At 42.8% G+C, this 19,162-nt stretch overlaps 1 protein-coding gene across 1 annotated transcript in view; it reads left to right on the top strand.

Annotated features, from left to right (window-relative positions):
* RIMKLA (ribosomal modification protein rimK-like family member A) overlaps positions 1-11,990 on the top strand; it is a 34,209-nt gene extending 22,219 nt beyond the window's left edge. The window contains exons 4-5 of the mRNA XM_008586813.1: positions 3,513-3,716; positions 5,872-11,990. Coding sequence (XP_008585035.1) covers positions 3,513-3,716; positions 5,872-6,362 — 695 coding nt within the window. The 3' untranslated portion in view covers positions 6,363-11,990. The remainder of the gene's footprint in view (positions 1-3,512; positions 3,717-5,871) is intronic.
* The last annotated feature ends 7,172 nt before the right edge of the window (positions 11,991-19,162 follow it).

Raw genomic sequence — 19,162 nt, 5'->3', positions numbered from 1 at the left:
ACCAAATTTATCTACTGTCAAGATACAATGGTGGAACAGGCATTGGGTATACAATTTCTTTAGAGGAGTGTTTATTTATATCCTTTGACCATTTTTTAACTGGGCCTTTTTTCTTTTTATTGTTGGGTTTTTTTTTTTTTTGTCTTTTGTCTTTTTCCGTGTCCGGCAACAGATCGCAACCCTCAGTGTTGCCCCCGTACCGGACCGGGGACCGGCAACGGGATCGCAACCCTCGGTGTCGCTCCCGCGCCTCGCTCAGCCAGTGAGCGGGAACCGGTCTGTATGTGGGATCCGAACCCTCGGGCGGGAGCGCCACTGCGCTCCCCAAGCGGCGCACTTATCCAGTGCGCCACCTGGCCGGCCCCAATTGTTGGGTTTTAAGAGTTATTTATATGACGTGGATATGAGACCCTAATTCAGTGTATAATTTGAACATGTTTTCCCCATTCTGTAAATTGACCTTTAATTTCTTGATACTGTCTTTCATGCACAAGTTTTTTATTTTGTTGAAGTCCATCTCTTTTTTCCCTTGATTCCATATTACTTGATGTCATTTTGTGCTTGCCTAATCCAGGCTGAGACAGATTTACATCTATGTTGCCTTACAAGAGTTTTATAGTTTTAGCCCTTACATTTAGGTCTTTGATCCCTTTTGAGTTAATTTTTGTTCGTGGTGTGAGGTAGGTGTCCAACTTCATTCTTTTGTTATGTGGATATCCAGTTTTCCCAGTACCATTTGTTGAAGAGACTGTTCTTTCCCCAGTGAATGCTCTTGGAACCCTTGTCAAAAATCAATTGACCATATGTGTGAAGGTTTAATTTGGGGCTCTCACTTCTATTCCATTGATATATAGGTCTGTCTTTATGCTAGGCCACATTGTGGTGATTACTGTAACTTTGTAGTAAGTTTTACAAGTGAGAAGTGCAGGTCTTCCAACTTTGCCCTTCTTTTTCAAGATTATTTTGATTCTTTGGGGTCCTCTCCATTTTCATATGAATTTAAGGATCAGCTTGTCAATTTCTGCCAAAAAGGAAGTTGGAATTTTGATAGGCATGGCATTGAATCTGTAGATCAATTTGAGGAGTATTGCCATCTAACAATTTATGAACATGGGATGTCTTTCCATTTATTTAGAGCTTTAATTTATTTCAGTAATGTTTTATAGTTCTCAGTGTCTAAGTCTTATACTTCTTTGGTTAAATTTATTTATAAATATGTTATTCTTATTGATGCCATTGTAAATGGAATTGTTTTCTTAATTTCATTTTCAGATTGTTCATTGCTAAGTGTAACATATAGTGTCTTAACAGGGAAAATGGATAGGGAGTAAACAAAGTTACAGCAGTTACGTTAGACTCTAGTATATGGAAATAAATCTAAAGAAGGCAGTGAGTTTGCAGGCAGTGCCTTTGAGAAAGTTATTATTATTATTTTTTTTTTTTTGTCTTTTTTCGTGTCCGGCAACGGATCGCAACCCTCAGTGTCGCACCCGTACTGGACCGGGACCGGCAACGGGATTGCAACCCTCGGTGTCGCGCCCGCACCTCGCTCAGCCAGTGAGCGGGAACCAGTCTGTATGTGGGATCCGAACCCTCGGCGGGAGCGCCGCCGCGCTCCCAAGTGGCGCACTGTAGCAGTGCGCCACCGGGCCAGCCCGAAAGTTATTAATTTATAGACCCTTTTTTTTCCTCATCAGTCAAACAACAATAACCATCTTTGTTGTAATAGCTTAATAGGGCTAGTGTGAAATGTAAATGAAATAATAACAAGGTACTTGACACATAGTAGGTTATTAATTAATCTTAGTGCCCTCCCCCCATTTTTTTCCTCCCTACCTTTAATCTGTAGCTCCTTTATTAACTGCAGAGTAAGTCCCATATCAGAACCTCTCTGCCAGGAGCCAAAGAACCCAGTCCCTATCTCTAGCCCCCATCTCTGCTGCAAATCCTGCCTAATGTACAGAGAACCCCAGTGCCTGTAACCAAATTCCAGCCATCTGTTGCCAAGTGCCAGATCTCCTGGTATCAAATGTCTAACTGTTTGTTCCTCCACTCATTGATTGAGACTTGGAACACTGATGCTGCATCATGCCCACTTGCTGGGCCTCTCCAGCTTCCCTGACACTGACTGCCCACTTGATTGCCACTAAACTGCACATCCTCCCATCGCCTGCCACTTGGACATCTTCAGATCACTTGGCCACTGTTCCAGCTCTCTGGGGTGTCTATGATCCGGTCATCTCAGAAAGGATTGAGTACTGGTTATGACATATTTTGGAGGTTACTTTTCAGTCTTATGTGCCACTAGGAACTGATGCCCATCATGCTTTTTAGTAAGACATCTTTTTGAGATGATAGTGACACAAAACTTAAGAAAACCATCTCTTTGTTCCATATTAGCTGAAAAGAATGTTCAGACAGGGCATGCTCATGTCTCATTTGCAAAGCAAACCTATCAGGAACCCCTGCTCAGATCTGTTAACTAATATGCAAATGGAATAAGATGCTAAATAATTACAAGCATGGGTGACTCAAGCAGAAAACGAAGAATTTAGAATAAAGAAGGAATTCTTTCCCTCAGAGATCAATAGAAGTAGAGGCCATTCTTTGCAGAGTTATGTGGGTATGGACAAATAATACACTTTTATGTTTAAAAGGAAGAAGGGCGTCTGTCAGTGCCTCCCTCCTTTGAGCTCCCACAGTGTTTTGCAGAGACATCTTTTAATGTCACATCATGGTATGTTGTAGTTATCTCTTTTTGGATCTCTCTCCGTCCAGACTTGGAATTTCTCTAAAGTATATTTAATTAATTATGTTCTGTAAACAGAGATTGTCATCTACCCTGTGCATCAAACCCAGTGTGAGGTTTGGCGAATAAAAAATAAAAGTTAGGCACGGAGCATGCCTAATCAGCATCCTCAGGGTGATAGAGATGCTAATTAACTGTTTTTGGAACTGAATTGATTAGGTCCTTAGGATTTTATTTTGGCCCCTTTTCCGTGTTTCTGGAATATATTATTATTACATTTTGAAAAAAAGAGTGATGGTGGGAGGAGAGGGTCAACAGTTTTAAGACCTGAAGAAAATCAAGAGAAAAATAAGGTTCAGTCGTCCTTGGATAAGAAGCAAGAGTCTAATCAGAAAAATAGAAGGGGCCGGGCCGGCCCGGTGGCGCACTGGATAGTGCGCCGCTTGGGAAGCGCGGCGGCGCTCCCGTCCGAGGGTTCGGATCCCACATACAGACCGGCTCCCGCTCACTGGCTGAGCGAGGCGCGGGAGCAACACCGAGGCTTGCAATCCCATTGCCGGTCCCCGGTCCGGTACGGGGGCAACACTGAGGGTTGCGATCCGTTGCCGGACACGGAAAAAAAAAAGACAAAAAAAAGAAAAATAGAAGGGGCCAAGTGAGGCATGGTCAGAGAGGATTGATGAGACGGTATGAGACAGGGGGCAGGATGGTGAGGACACAGTTCTCTAATCACTTCTTTCACTCTTTGTCTCTCCTCTTAAAGGAAAAGCTGTTTTTCTGGCAAGAGATAAACATCACCTCTCAGACATCTGCCATCTGATCCGCCATGACGTGCCCTACCTATTCCAGAAGTATGTGAAGGAGTCCCACGGAAAAGACATCCGGGTGGTGGTGGTAGGGGGCCAGGTGATAGGCTCTATGCTTCGCTGCTCCACAGACGGACGGATGCAAAGCAACTGCTCTCTCGGTAAGGTGTAAAAGTGCAGAGTCTGTCTGTTGGTCAAGGAAAGCCCCCAGTAGTTTTCATTAGGGTGTTTGGACCTCTTCAGTAAATGTGTATCGATCCCTACTATCTTGTCAAACCCTCTGCTAGACACCAGATGCTCACAGATAAGAATGAGAAATGAGCCCTTTCCTACGGCAGCAAGCAGTCCTGGAGGGGTACAGATGAATGTCAGTGCTGTGACAGGTCAGGCCAGGGGTGTCAAGACACTGAGGTTTGAACCCTGTCTTGTAGGTCTTAGGATCTGGCAATCAGGTTTAAACACGGGAGTGACAAAAGGACCAGTGTTTGGGAAAAACTGCCACCTGGGTAAAGAGTGGGTTGAAGGGTAAGAAGGGGTGAGTTTGGAAGCTGTTGCAACAGCCCAGGCAAGAAATAATAAGGGTCTAAACTAAAGCAATGGCGGGAGGAATAGCATATGTTGCCTTTACATTTTAATTGAAAATTTGTGGGCTTTTTTAATGTATGATGTTATTAGAAAGCTGCAGTGTATACTTTGGTCGAATGTATAACCCCATCCCATTAACCTGTCGATAAAGTTGTGTTCTGTTTTGGTGAATGGAGATAATCCAGCAGGGATGTAATTTCTTGTCTCCAACACAGAAAGCTATCGTCAACCTCACCTAATGGATTTGTATGTTGATAATATGAAAAAAACACCTACATTTATTATTTCTTAAATCACCAGATGAGTATACTAAGTCCACTTAATAATCAAGAGGTATAGACACTGATGCGGTCCTTCTTTCATTAATACTCATCGAGCAGTTCCCCAAACAGATTCTGTGGTAGACGTTGGGAGTGTAGAGATTACAAGAGAGTCCTTGCCCCTGGGTAGCATGTGGTCCAGTAAAGAAGACATGTAAACAGATCATTGCAAGATATTGTGATAAAGTGGTATGATTGAGACAAATGCTAGATTCAGGTTGACACCATACTAAGTACCTTACGTGTTATTTCATTTTTATGATAATCATGTATAGTGCCACAGTATTGAAACTTGTGTGTTACCATTTTGTCTTTTTTAGTTACCTTACAGTACCCATTCTTTAACCCATCTAAAAATCACACAGTTTTATAATTTATATGTTGCTTTTCTTGGTGAGCTGTTTTAAAACTGTTTTATAACCTTTTTGTTATACAGTGTCATAGGTGGGGAAGGGACAGTGTTAGGTAAAGACATTAGTTACTGGACCTGAGAATACAAGTCTTAAATCTTTCTAGGGAGACTGAATGCAGACAATTAAACCTGAGGTCCTAACTTTTTAATAAGTAAGGGTAATCAGACTCCCTCTCTCCTTGGTACAGGGCGTTGTCTCACAATCCTCTCCATCTTTTTCTCCTTAAAAATCAATAAGGTAGGGCCGAGCCCGTGGCGCACTCGGGAGAGTGTGGCCCTGGGAGCGCAGCATCGCTCCCGCCGCGGGTTCGGATCCTATATAGGGATGACCGGTGCTCTCATAGCGCTCAGCCAGCGCAGAGTGGCCGGTCTCAAAAAGGACAAAAAAAAAAAATCAATAAGGTAATTTTACTTTTTCTAATCTAAAAGGAAATCCTCAATGTAGAAAATTTAGAAAATATAGCAAAGTCAAAAGAAAAAAGATTTTATCATTATCCCCACCATTTAGAGGCAAACATTTTAGCGTCATTCTTTCCAATCATTTTTTCTGACAAATATTCTTTGGCCTAGTTATGGTCATACTTGTGCAGTCTTTAATTTTTCTTGGCAGTATTATTGATTGTAAATATGCTGTTTTTCTCTATTGTGAGATATTTCGATTATAATTTTACATTTCTTCATTCAACAAATATTTATTGAGTACTCACGATGTACCAGGCACTATGATGTTCCAGTATTTTAAATAACACTGCCATCAACATCTTTGTGTGTAAAGTTTTTTTTTCTGTACATAAGATTATTTCCTTTGTGGTGGGATGGCTGGGTAAGAGAAAATCAGCATTTTTAAGACTCTAGGTAAGAAGTGACCATATTGTTTTCCCAAAGGGTGTCCTGATTTCCATCTAGACTTTGCACGAGTAATGATTCTTCCTTGAAGAGTCATTTGACTCATCAGTCAGTATCTGTTGTCACCTCTGTATCACTGTGCTTTCCCCACAGGTGGTGTGGGCGTCATGTGCCCACTGACAGAACAAGGCAAGCAGTTGGCTATTCAGGTGTCCAACATCCTGGGCATGGACTTCTGTGGCATTGATCTCCTTATCATGGAAGATGGCTCCTTTGTGGTGTGTGAAGCAAATGCCAACGTCGGCTTCCTAGCCTTTGACCAGGCATGCAACTTAGATGTGGGTGGGATCATTGCAGACTATACCATGTCCTTGCTGCCAAGTAGGCAGACTGGGAAGATGGCTGTCCTACCAGGACTGTCAAGTCCCAGGGAGAAGAACGAGCCAGATGGCTGTGCTTCAGCTCAGGGAGTTGCAGAGAGCATCTACACCATCAACAATGGGTCTACCTCTAGCGAGAGTGAGCCTGAACTGGGAGAGATCCGGGATTCCTCAGCAAGCACAGTGGGGGCCCCGCCCCCCATGTTGTCCGAACCTGGCTACAACATTAACAACAGGATTGCTTCAGAGTTAAAACTTAAGTGAATTCCTGCTTTTTGGCAGCATTTAAACCAAATCCCACTGCTTCCCTAGTAGTTGTGTGAATAAAATCTGGACTGTGATTTCATTTGCACAGAAACTAGAAATCCCATCTGGGCACTAAGCGTTCTTTCTAACAATGATTTAAGCAAATGGCCTAGCTTTGTGGTTTTTACAAAGACTAATATAAAAACACTTACCAAGAACAACATCCCGACTGATGGATTTGAGACCGATGTCTGCTGGGAGCACTTGCATATTAGGGTTGACATTAAGGCACTGACTCTGTGCTGCTGCTTCTGGCTTTTAGCAGTAGAGCCCATTAACTCGGAATGGCTCCTGGAAATACTGTACTCCAAAGCAACCATGAAATGGAGGCATGTGCAGACAAGGTGGAATGTGACTGCAGTAATATGTCCTTTATTAGTGTATGTGTGATGCTTGGAGAATACACAGTTCAAACACTGTTAGAGGATCAGTCTCTGTTCCCCATCAACCACCATCTTGACCACACTTCTCCAACACTCAGGATGTGTGGTGTTTTAGGGAGCTTCCTCATTAGCATTTTCAATGAAGCACTTTGTAGAAAGTGAGATTGAATGTTCTTTGACCTCACTGGTTGGCAAATGTCCTGCTTTGTAACTGGGGCTTTCTACAAATTGCTCTGCCACTCCAGAATTATAGACCCTGCTGCAACTAATGCCAGCTCCAGCAGCTTCTTGCACCTTTGCTGCCTTTGGCCTCAGCTGGAAATGCACTTCAATGAGCTATGGCCACATACTTTATTTTTTTAAGCGTGCACTAGAATCTAACACCATGGACTTTCTTTTCAATGGACTCTGTTCACTTGTCAACCAGAAGCCAGTGGTTTTTTACCATAGAAAGCTACTGGAAGATAATCATTCTACACACTTCTTTACTGAAACTTTGTGTACTGCTTAGCTGTAAGAGGTTTTCTTGTATGAGTTGGTTTTGAAGGTCTATTGGGCAGATAGAGCCATTGGAAACATACTTCAATCACCTTGACATTCTCTTGTCCAGGCTTCAGAGACCTGTCCTTTCCCACCTTTCCAAACTGGGGAGACTCAGGTATCAGGAATTACTCATTTCGGCTGGCCGGTTAGCTCAGCTGATTAGAGCACAGTGTTACAATACCAAGGGTTTGGATCCCCATACCAACCACCCGCAAAAAAAAAAAAAAAAGGAATTATTCATTGTACATTTTTGGGGGGCTAATGTAGACATGACACTAAGAGCATTTCATTTTAATTCTTCAATCAGTATATGAGATCCTTCCCTTGGGAGAAATCATGGAGATGGAGTTTTCCATTTCTGCTTATAGGAAGTATGACTGAAAATCAGCATGGCTACCTTTTAAACCAAAAACACTAGAACATATGCACTCAGGAGTTACCATAATTGGAGTTATGTCCTTAGAAAACCATACTCTTGAGCTGTGATGTTGCATGTGCCAAGAACACTTGGAATTCCTCTTTGGGGTTATCTTTAAAGCCATTCAAGGAAAGAGGCCTCACAACTTTACGGTCAGACCTTGTTTTTTGCCACCCCCACTTTGCCCACCAAGGTAGGCACAAGTTCCATCACCCATTTTGTTTATCAGACTTATTTTCTTATGCACTTCAGATGTTAAGAAAAATCATTCTTCGAAAAATCCAAAAGGGTTTCTAGAAATGTTCTAAAGTAAGGTCAGCTTCACTGGAATAAACATACATCTTCTCAAGGTGACTACTTTGAAGGCAACACCACCCATCTGGGTGCATAAATTCCTGTACGTATTCTATCACAAATATAAAATGTGTATAAAGTTAAACTATTACATTTTTTCACAACACACTTAAATAGAAATTGCCTTTTAAAATTAATTGTAATTAAAACCAGATCTCACCAAGTAACAGTTGTACAATTGAAAAATGTTTGGTGCCATGTAATAGAGATGTCACACTACACAGTTGTAGTTTAAATGCAATCCAACATAGGGTGCATGCTTCTGAATTGTAATCCTAGTAATGTGTCTTGTACAGTTGAAAAATAATAATACTTCACCTTTATATAGGTTAAGACATGTACCTTATCTTTATCACTCAGGGTGGCTTTAGAAGGATAGTTTTAGGTTTGTTCTCACTGGAATTGGTCAGATGCTTTCTGTGTAAACATCTGAACCAAGTGATGACCTTCTGGAAGCTGCATTCACTCATTTCCAGTTTAGTATAAGCCCAGTCTCCCCACTTTATCTAAAAGGATACCAGCAGGGCCCATCCTGAGCAGAGCATCTAGGAAGTGCTTCCAGAGTCCTTTGCCAAAGGAGACCCAATTTCCAGCTGTAGACAGCCCCCTCTGGGGTTTCCCATACCATGGTTGGCTGTGGACTCTGAGCCTCCGCAAGGTGGCCAGCTTATACTTGCCACAGCTGCCCCCAAGGCTGGCTAGAAAGGACATGGGGTACAGAGCCACAGCCTGGTTCTGGCTCTCCCCTTAAACAGCTGATAAACCTTGTACAATCGTATGAACTCTAGGGCTCCATTTTTTCATTCTTCAGGCAGGGGACATGCCTATTCTGTTTACCTCTTGGGGGTGCTTTGAGGTTGAAGTGAGTTAATAAATGAGACTGTGCTTTATGTGGAAAGTGGTAGTAGAACACCTCCCACATCTGGCTTTATAACAGTTCCTCATCACCCCTCATAGGGGGGGTTAAGAAAGAAAAAGGCCATGATTTTTTGGCATTAGCACACTAAACAGTGGTAGGGGCCCTGAAAAGGGAATGCAGCTTCTCAGAGTCCTTACTTCCTTAAGACCTGAAAGGAGGAAGGCTCTTAGTGTATTCAACAGCCTTCTGGATGTATCACATATGACCTGAAACCCTTGACTCTTGTATACCAACTAACAAAGTCTTCCTTATGTAATATAGATTGCAGTGTCTGTATATGGTCTTCCCATTATCTGGTAATAGCATCTTGAAACTAGTCAAAACTTGAATGCCAATAGCTCAGTCACTCAGAATATATATGATTTTGCACTTGGGAAAAATGTCTTCATGCTATTTGTCTGATTGGTTATGAGGTTGCCAGAATGTGGATTTGGGACTTTAGGTCTTTAGGATCTGAGAATATAAGTAGATCATCGGCCATTAGTGGCACAACTGTTTCCAGTTAAGAGGGAATTCCATGAAAATATGGACAGGGCAAGGAGGAAAAAGAAGGGGAAAGGTCTTGGGATAGTTTTATGGAAGAAATAAGAAATTGGGGTCTTGTGGAATTCTAGCGGGAAGGAAGAAAAAATGACTTCTTGGGTTTTAATGAAAAAAATTATGGATATGTATTGATTAGAGGTAGATGTCTTTGAACCTATTCTGTATGAAGATTATGAGACATATGGCTTCCCATACATCCTGCAGAAGTGGGAGACTACTTTAAGTCCTGAGGAATGCTGGTCTTGAGAACACTCTGAATGTAAACCTGGGGAAAATCGAAGCAGCTAACAGGGGAGTAACAGGGGACGTTTCCAGAATCACCCAAATAACAGCTGACCCTCCTAGAAGTTAATGGACCAAAATACCATCTGTGGGCAAAGCCCAGAGTGACATCTTCCTGAGGTGAGTTTAGGGAGTCAGGTCACAGAGTGAATCCAACATCAGTCAAATAAATCACTTCAGCTTAATATTTTCCTCTCACTGGGGGGTGGGGGGATGTTAGTCTGTGCAGGTGTTTTGGGAAGGGTCCTGACAACAACCATCTTTGTCACTGTCCCTGAAGTTAACTGGTGCTGTTTTTGACTTTGCCTCTAAGACTCAAGATCAGTACAGATTGTTGCTTTGAAATGTTTTACCTAGGAGACCCTCCTTCTCGGGTATATTGTTTAAATCCTTTCCTAAAACTAGATTATGCCTCCTTCCATGTCTGTAGTTAGACTCTGCAGCCCTCCTGAAACTCACACAGCTGAATATGAAAACATTCTTCCTTTACGTCTTTCAGTTTCCTTCTCCAGGTGCAGCTCCTGTGCCAACATGCAGCACATCCTGAGGCCTGTGCTGGCATCCCACCCTGTCTGGTAACCTTACTCTGTGAGGTTCTTGTTCTCTGGGACTCCAAGGCAACACTAAGAAAGTCACCTACAGAACCAGATTTGAGGCCATAGAAATAGCAGCACTTTGGGGACAGATCCACTCCCCCGTTTTATAAATGGGGAACTTGAGTTCCAGCCCCACAGTCAGTTAGGCAGTCAGCAGCAAGGCCGGATCCATCCAATTTAGCATACTGCCAGAGGGGGTTCCATTCCTCTGTGGTGTCTAGCACTTACTGCCACCCTGTGCCCACCCCCGGCCCATTCCCCTTCTGATGAGCCCCTGTTCTACATCAACATGGTGTGGATGTCCCAGCTGTCAAAGGTTCAGCACTTAGATGGCTCCTAGGTGAGAGCTCCAAAGGTACATATGAGAGTTCTATGGTGCAAGCTGGCCATGGCCTGCACCCTCTTTAGACCAGCCAAGACCGTTTGGCTCCACCCCACACCTTCAGTGATGGGATGGGAGGGAGAAGGCCCATGCCAAGTTGACCGAAGACTTCCTCAGCCATAACTTGGCAGATGTTCCCTCACTGTGAAATGTCTTGGAGACCAAGGGTTTACGGTTCCTGAACTTCTCACATCAGGCAAACCCAAGGAGGAATCCTGTCGATACGCACTCTCCAGTTGTGATCAGCAAGGTCAGAAGTTTCCTCACCCTCTGTGCCACAATGCATACCCCTTGCAGCCAGACACTAGGCACAGGTTCTTCCCTGTTGTAGCCCAAATGTCAGCTGAGAACTCCCTGCCCCTTGAGATCCAGACAGGTCTGTTGACTCTGGGCTCCGGTTCTGAGCATCTGGATTTCCATGATTTCTAAGGGACTTATATTTTTGCACACTGCAGACTTCTGCTACTTCATTGTAAGCAACAATGTTGTCTCATCCCTGCATTGCACCAGCTGAGATATGAAGCTCAGTTCCCTCCCCCATTTCCACAAACAGCAAAATTTAAATGACTGAGCATGTATGTGCCTCTCACTGACGTGAAGGGGAACTGCAGACACTGCAGCAATGCAGACTTGGCCCCCCATTCATAGAATGTTCTTGTGACACACTACAGAGGAATCCCCACTCCCCTTGCACTCTGCCTGGTCCCTGTCTCCCTGCCTTGGGACAAACCAAATCCATATATATTCTCATGTACAGCAGTACAGCCACTCCTTTTCTTAATTTGATTCTTGCCAACACCCTTACCATCACGATTTCACCTTTTACCACTGGTGGTTTATTAAAGGCATTTTCCTAAACAAAGACTGCTCCCTGCTCCAGGGGAACCTGAGTGCCATCTCTTAAGAAGATTCAGTTTTCATTCTCCCTACAGCAGCCAGGCATCTCAACTACCATATTCGCCACTAGCTGCCAGGGGCACGCCTTATGGGAGGCAACATGGACTAAAGTAAGTGGTACCAGTTTGAGTCAGATCTGGTTCAGATCCTGACTCAGATAACTTAAAACCTGTATGACCTAGGGACAGTCACTTCATCTTGTTATACCTTAGTTTTGTGTATGAATGTGATAAATAAACACAATCTTGAGTGCGTGGCACTTAACCACATGCCTGGCTTTCCAGGTTCCTTTCCTCTTGCTTCCTGCACTGTGAGCAGTCACAAGCAGCGCCTTCCTGTGATCATGGCTCAGCGCCAAGGGATAAAAGCCGGCAGACAGCAGCTTTACAGCTGGTCTGTAAAAAAGAGATGCAGGGAGGCAGAGGGGGGTTGAGGGTAGGGCAGAAGGCTGCTCAAGCATGCTGTGGTTCAGGCTTAATGACTGGAAGGTCCCATCCATCCCTGAGATTCTATGATGCTATAGTGCAAGATACAGCAGATATATTTGGCTTAGAAAAATCCTGGAGGAAAGGCTGCCTCGGAAGTGACCTTGGATGATTTAGCACCTGGTGTTTTTGGCTCTCCCTGTATTAGGTTTGCTGGCTTTGCATCAAATGGAAAGAAGAGGTGTCAAGGACTTGGAATTAAACCTGTCAAACAGAGGATGGCAGGAGTGCAGAAGGCTGGGGGAGTTGGAGGGGGCTGTGTGAGGAACTCTGATCGTCCCGCAGTACCATCTGGACTTGGCAGGGATGACACCCTGAGATCAATGGAAGTAGCCAATAACACAGCTAAAATTCTGTTGTCTTGGGCCTGTCCTGAGTGGCACTCACAGAATCTCCTATTTAGAAGGAACACTGATCTCCTGTAAGGGGAGAGCTGGGGCCCTTAATCACTCTGCAGAGCTAATAAAGGTCTTTGCGAAGGCAGGACTAGGCAGGCGCCTGGTTTGTTTAGTCCCACCTGGAGACCCCCAGAGCTCCAGTGGTGTGCTGGAGCCGGCTTGTACTGGCCCATGAGAGCAAATTGCTAAATTTTCAGGAATTTTGTGAGCTGGTTGTTAAACATAGCCATCATTAAAGATTAAAACCTATAATATATAAACCTACAATTAAATAAACTATATATAAGACAGGTAAAAAAAATATTCAAAACATCACTTTCTAATTATTTTACTATTATTTATGTTGTTGAGGTTATTGACATCTATTGCATGTGTATGACGGAAATACTATATAATGGTGACCTAGGGTGTCTCTTCCCAACTCCACCATTCAGTGATGTCACACTGGTAGTATAGAATCACCCATGGTGGAGGTATTTATACCACAGAGATTAGCAAACATATATCAAGGTTTTCCTCCTGGGAACTGGTTGTTAAACATTTATCAGCACACCACTGCCACTGGGTGACAGAGAAAAGAAACTGACACACGTAAGCACTGAAACATCTCAGTTCCAGGAGGTAGCATGTGTGATGTATTTCTCAGAATCAAGTGTCCTGGTACAATGTGCACAACTGACTTGAAGTAAAAGAAAACCACTTGAAAACACCGCTCCCCTGCTTTTTTTTTTTTTTTTTTTTTTTTTTTCTTTTTTTTTTTTTTTCCCGCCTTTTTTTTTTTTTTTCCCGCCTTTTTTTTTTTTTTTCCCGCCTTTTTTTTTTTTTTTCCCGCCTTTTTTTTTTTTTTTCCCGCCTTTTTTTTTTTTTTTCCCGCCTTTTTTTTTTTTTTTCCCGCCTTTTTTTTTTTTTTTCCCGCCTTTTTTTTTTTTTTTCCCGCCTTTTTTTTTTTTTTTCCCGCCTTTTTTTTTTTTTTTCCCGCCTTTTTTTTTTTTTTTCCCGCCTTTTTTTTTTTTTTTTTTTTTTTTTTTTTGCCTAGCTTCTGTGTTTTTCATATGTGAAAAATCTGTTTACTTTGTTCCTAAACTTACAATTTGTGAGGTTCAGTCTCCCCTGTGGGTAGAACTTCAGCTAGGTTCCCTCCAGGAAAGTGAGTTGTAGTTTTTCCAGCCTAATTGACAAAATGAAAATGTGCTGTAAAGAATAGGATTTAACTAGGCACAAAAATAGTTCATTTCCAAGTGTTTTACACAGCAATAACAATGTTAACTTATCTAACAGAATAAATCATCCATAAATGATTGTTTTGCTGTTTTCACTTTTTATTAAAATTATTACTGTGAAACAGAATGCTGTATTTGCCTTTGTCCCCAAAGATCTGTCTGTGCCTTTTGGATGTTCTTTTAAGGTAAGAATCACATACTGAATCTACATTTTATTATTTTTATATCATAAAATGAGGAAAAAGCTTCATAGAAACTTCGTCCTATCCACTTGCACACAAGCTGCATTCTGGAAAACCGTAATTTTCCCTTCAAATGCAGAGTGCTGTCTGAATTGTAACAATGCCAACTCTCAACTGTCAAGATGATGGAGGAAAATACTCATGCAGATGGTATGAGCTTGTCATAGGCCTGCTCAGCGTACTCGCCTGGACTGACATTTGAATTCAGATTCAAATAGCAAGTGAGAGCTGAAAGCTGTTAAAAGTGGCTGTGTGGTGCAGTACAGGGTTCCAGGGGATTGAGAGAATCTGTGTACCCACCCAAAGAACTCTGACAGATGGGTGGGGCCATCAGGACTTGTGTTTGCCTAACATTTCAAGAGGCTTTCTGGGAGAAACAGTGGTGAGACATTGGGGACTAACTTATGGTCAGCACAAGGCCCAAGACCCTTGAACTAAGGCTGTTCCCCGACTTCTAAGGGTCAAGGAGTCCCACCTGAGGGAAGAGAGTCACGGAGACAATGCTTGGTTGTTGCAGCCAAGGATGATTTGGGGCATGATACTAAGTTATACAATTAGTATTATCTTTCAATCCAAACACCAGGGAATGTGACTTGTTTCTTTTTTCTTCTTTTATATGAAAATCTTCAAAATATACAGAAGTAGAGAGAATATTTTAGTAAACTCCCTAGAAAAATGACATTTCCAGGGCCGACCCGGTGGCTCACTCGGGAGAATGCGGCACTGGGAGTGCCAAGGCCGTGGGTTCGGATCCTATATAGGGATGGCCGGTGCGCTCACTGGCTGAGCGCGGTGCGGACGACACCAAGCCAAGGGTTGTGATCCCCTTACTGGTCACAAAAAAAAAAAAAGAAAAGAAAAATGACATTTCCTTATGCCTTTACCACATATGAGGGGGTCTTCAAAAAGTTCATGGTAAGATTTGTATTATCTTTTTTTTTTTTTTTTTTTTTTTTTTTCCTTTTTGAGACTGGCTGCACCGCACTCAGCCAGTGAGCGCACCGGTCATCCCTACATAGGATCCGAACCCACAGTGGGAGCGCTGCTGCGCTCCCAGCGCTGCACTCTCCCGAGTGCACCACGGGCTCGGCCCTGTATTATCTTTTCATTCCATTTTTCCATGAACTTTTTGAAGTACCCTTGTATAACAAAATTAGCAATAATCTCTTGGTATGTATATTAGTCTGTTTTCTGTCACTTAGAACAGAATACCTGAAACTGAGTAATTTGTAAAGAAAAGAAATCTATTTCTTACAATTCTGGAGGCTGGGAAGTCCAAGGCCCAGGGGTTGCATCTGGTGAGGGCTTTGTTCTTGGAGGAGACTCTCTGCAGAGTCCCAAGATAGCGCAGGGCATTGCATGGCAAGGGCCGAACAAGAGCACGTTAACATGCTCACTTACTCTCCTTATAAAGCCATCAGTGCCACTCCCATGATAACTCATTCATCTGTTAACCTAGTAATCCATTAATCCATGAATAGATTAATCCATTCATGAGGACATAGCTCTCATGATCCAATAACCTCCCAAAGGCCCCACCTTTCAACACTGCCACATTGGAGATCAATCTTCCACATGAGCTTTGGAGGGGACAAACATTCAGATCGTATCATTACTATTTAATACCCAGTCCATATTCAAATTCCCTCAGTTGTCTCAAGCATTTAGCTCCATCATAGTCCAGTGTTTCTGGTGGCTCAGAAAGTATTTTGCAAAGGGTGGTGATTGCTTTCCCACCATCTCGACCATGGCTCTGGCAGAAACCATGCTGAAGGGGCACCAGTGGAGACATCTTTAGGCTGGCCACAGACACCTGCCCAAGCTGTTGGATCTTGTAATTTCTTCTCCTCAAAGAATAAGCCTATGAAACTTCCCCTTCTATTTCCCAATGTGTTATGGTCTTCCTCTGTGACACTCCTGGCTTCAAGCTGCTGGCACCCACCTGTCTGTCATGCTAGTACCCACTGATTTTCCTGCAGCTGCTTCTTTCACTACAGGGATTTCCTAAATCAGGGAAGAGGCTTCTCCCAACGAGCACAGCTCTTCCACCAGCCTTAGGTCTACTATACGTACAGTGAATCATAGCTGTTTAGAGCTCTCAAAAGGCCTTGGCATTTTTGTTTGTTAGAAAATGTTGGCTGAGGGCCGGCCCGGTGGCGCACTGCTACAGTGCGCCGCTTGGGAGCACGGCGGCGCTCCCGCCGAGGGTTCGGATCCCACATACAGACCGGCCGCTCACTGGCTGAGCGAGGTGCGGGGGCAGCACCGAGGGTTGCGATCCCGTTGCCGGACACAAAAAAAGACAAAAAGGAAAAAAAAAAAAAAGAAAGAAAATGTTGGCTGAAATTCTCATGAGTCAGAGAACATTTGAGTAGCACTTGTGTCCTATCTAAAGGCACTCCTCTGACTAAAGAGATGTGGCAACTGAATGCACTGCCTGCTCAGGAATTTTCTTTTGTGGTAAAATACATTATTAAGAAATTGGTGAAATCTGACTATGATCTGTATCGTATTGTCTGATAGTATCACATCAATGTTAATTTCCCGATTTTGATGCTTGTATTATGAGAGTACGTAAGAAAGTCCTTACTTTTAGAAAATATGTTGAAATGAGCATTACTGAACCCGTGTTGGGACCTCAGACTGCATGGACCCTAAAAGATTTTAAAAGGACACAGTTTTTTTCTTGGCATGCCTTTCTCTGAGATCTCTCTTTTCCCATTGTTATTTGATATTTTGAACCTTGGTTATGGGGCAAGATGACTTATTTACATGAATGTAAAGTTGCATACCAGTCAGCCTGGAACTGCAGAGTTGCATGTGCCACATAGACCTTGGGAAACCAAGGAAGACATCAATAAAGCTATGCTGATTCCACCCCTGCAGCAGGACCCTGAGATAACAGCAAGGACAGGAGCAGAAACCAGACGAAGCCTTTGTGAGACGTTATACCTGGCTGCTTACACAGAGCCCCCACAGCTCACATCCCCCTCCCTCCTGCTTCACTTTTTCCATGTACCATTCCCTCAACCTCCTCTTTAAAAATCCCTCAATAAACCTGAGTCTTTGAGGTGGCTTTAGCCTGGCCGTTCTCCTTCAGGTTTACCAGAGAGATGGGTTAGCTTAACATTGCTCCTCAGGTCGCTGGCATTCCTGAATAAATGCTGACTTCCATTTTCACCAGCATTTGACTTTTGAGTGGTTTTTTTTTGAAAGAGGGCAGGTGGCTGGACCTGGGGCCAGTAACAGATACACACTAAATATTGACGGATAAAGAGACATCATGTCTGCAACTTACTTTCAAATGGTTCAGAAAAAAAATGAGTACTCATAGAGAGAAAATAATAAAGCAAATGTAGTAAACTGTTAACATTTGGGGAATCTGGGTGAAAGGTATTATGGGAAATCGTTGTATGAGTAGTCAGAAATCACGTCGGCCGCCTCTGCTGGATTCACCTATTCTCCATTAAATGCTCAGTTTCCTTGGGTATTTCCTTGGGCTCTCTTCTCTTCCTCATCTATATTTCATCCCTAGGTGGTCTCCATTTCCATGATATTAATTACCATCTACATGATACTCTCCAATTCATCTCCTGAACGCAGGCTTCTTAATATCAGATTGCATATCCAGTTGCCCACCTTTCATCTCTCCTCAAATGTCTCATAAGTATCTCAAACTCACCATTCTCCAAATTGAAATCATGTCCATCCTCCCCACAAACCTCTTCCAGGGCCTCCTCAACTGAGCACACAATGCCAATCACTTGCTCAAACCAGAAAAAAAAAAAAAAATACAAAACTCCAGTTGTCATTTTTGGCTGCTATCTTCCTCAACCCCTACATCCAATTTTGTTTCAAACTATGAACCATATTTTTGCACTAAAAATTTTTTTTTCTTTCTTTTTTTTTTTTTTGCTATGTTCATTAAGATTGCTCTGGGAGATCTAAAGTCCTGACAGAGGTTTGCAAGCAGGGGACAACACTTACCTAGGGTTATATATAACCCTGGTTTTATATCCTGGTCCGAATAGTAACCTTGTTCATATGCTTTTAAAACCTGCTACTGCTTATTTAAATATTTATTAGCTACTGAAATGGTGTGTGTGTGTATGCAGACATACGAAATAAAATATTTATTTCCATCACATTGCCATTGATCTTGATGAATATTAGGAAAGACATACTTTTTCTGTCAAGAGAAATGACAGCATGGTTCTGCCATTCAAATAATGCTTTGCCATCTCCTTTTGAAGCATTTTCTTTGCAAGTGCTTGTTTTGTGTGACCTATCATGCTTGAGACACTATACTTCATGGAGCCATTGTGAATTCAGAGATACCTCATTTGCACAATGTGTATCTGTAGTGAGACAGTGAGGCCTACTGGTGGTAGAGCAGTTTGGTTCTAGTCTTGGCCACCTGAGGACCTGTGGCACAGCACAGGACCAGACTGCTGCTTGGCAAGGCTGGTGAGGAGCTAAGGGAGAAAAAAAGGATGCGTTAAATGACCAGAGTTACCCGGATGGGACAAGCTGATATAGCCGTGGCTACGTCTGGGCCATGTTACAACAATAATGAATGAGGCTGTGGGGGATCAAGTCACAAAGCTACTACATGAGATGGCTGGGACTTGAACCCAGGCAAGTCTCTGTCCTCTGCATCACAGGAGCCTTTCAGAGTGCCTCTTCTCTAGACAACATAGATGTCTCATGTCTGCTTCAAATTATTGTCTGAGATAAGACAGACACCAACCTGGAATGGTGTCTCAGTCAGTTCATACCAGGGCTCCTTAAGAGACTCAGGGACATTCTCTGCCATATGAAGACCTTATGTGTGATTGATGCTGAATTTTGCTATTTGTTTTCTATGTGCCCCAAGTCCTTTTTGTTCCTCTATTCCTCCTTTACTGCCTTCTTTTGCTTTAAGTGGATATTTTTTAGTGTACCACTTTCATCCCTTTGTTGATTTTTAACTATTTTTGAGAGTTATTTTTGTAGTGATTGCTCTAGAAGTTATAATAGATATTTGAATCACCATCTACCTCAGATTAATGCTAACTTAATTCCAGTATAGAATTAAGAATAGAGAAACTTTGCTT

Source organism: Galeopterus variegatus, unplaced genomic scaffold (assembly GCF_000696425.1).
Source record: "Galeopterus variegatus unplaced genomic scaffold, G_variegatus-3.0.2 Scaffold4129, whole genome shotgun sequence".
Classification (NCBI taxonomy): domain Eukaryota; kingdom Metazoa; phylum Chordata; class Mammalia; order Dermoptera; family Cynocephalidae; genus Galeopterus; species Galeopterus variegatus.
Note: the sequence above shows the minus strand (reverse complement) of the source record. Positions and strands in the feature narration are given on the sequence as shown.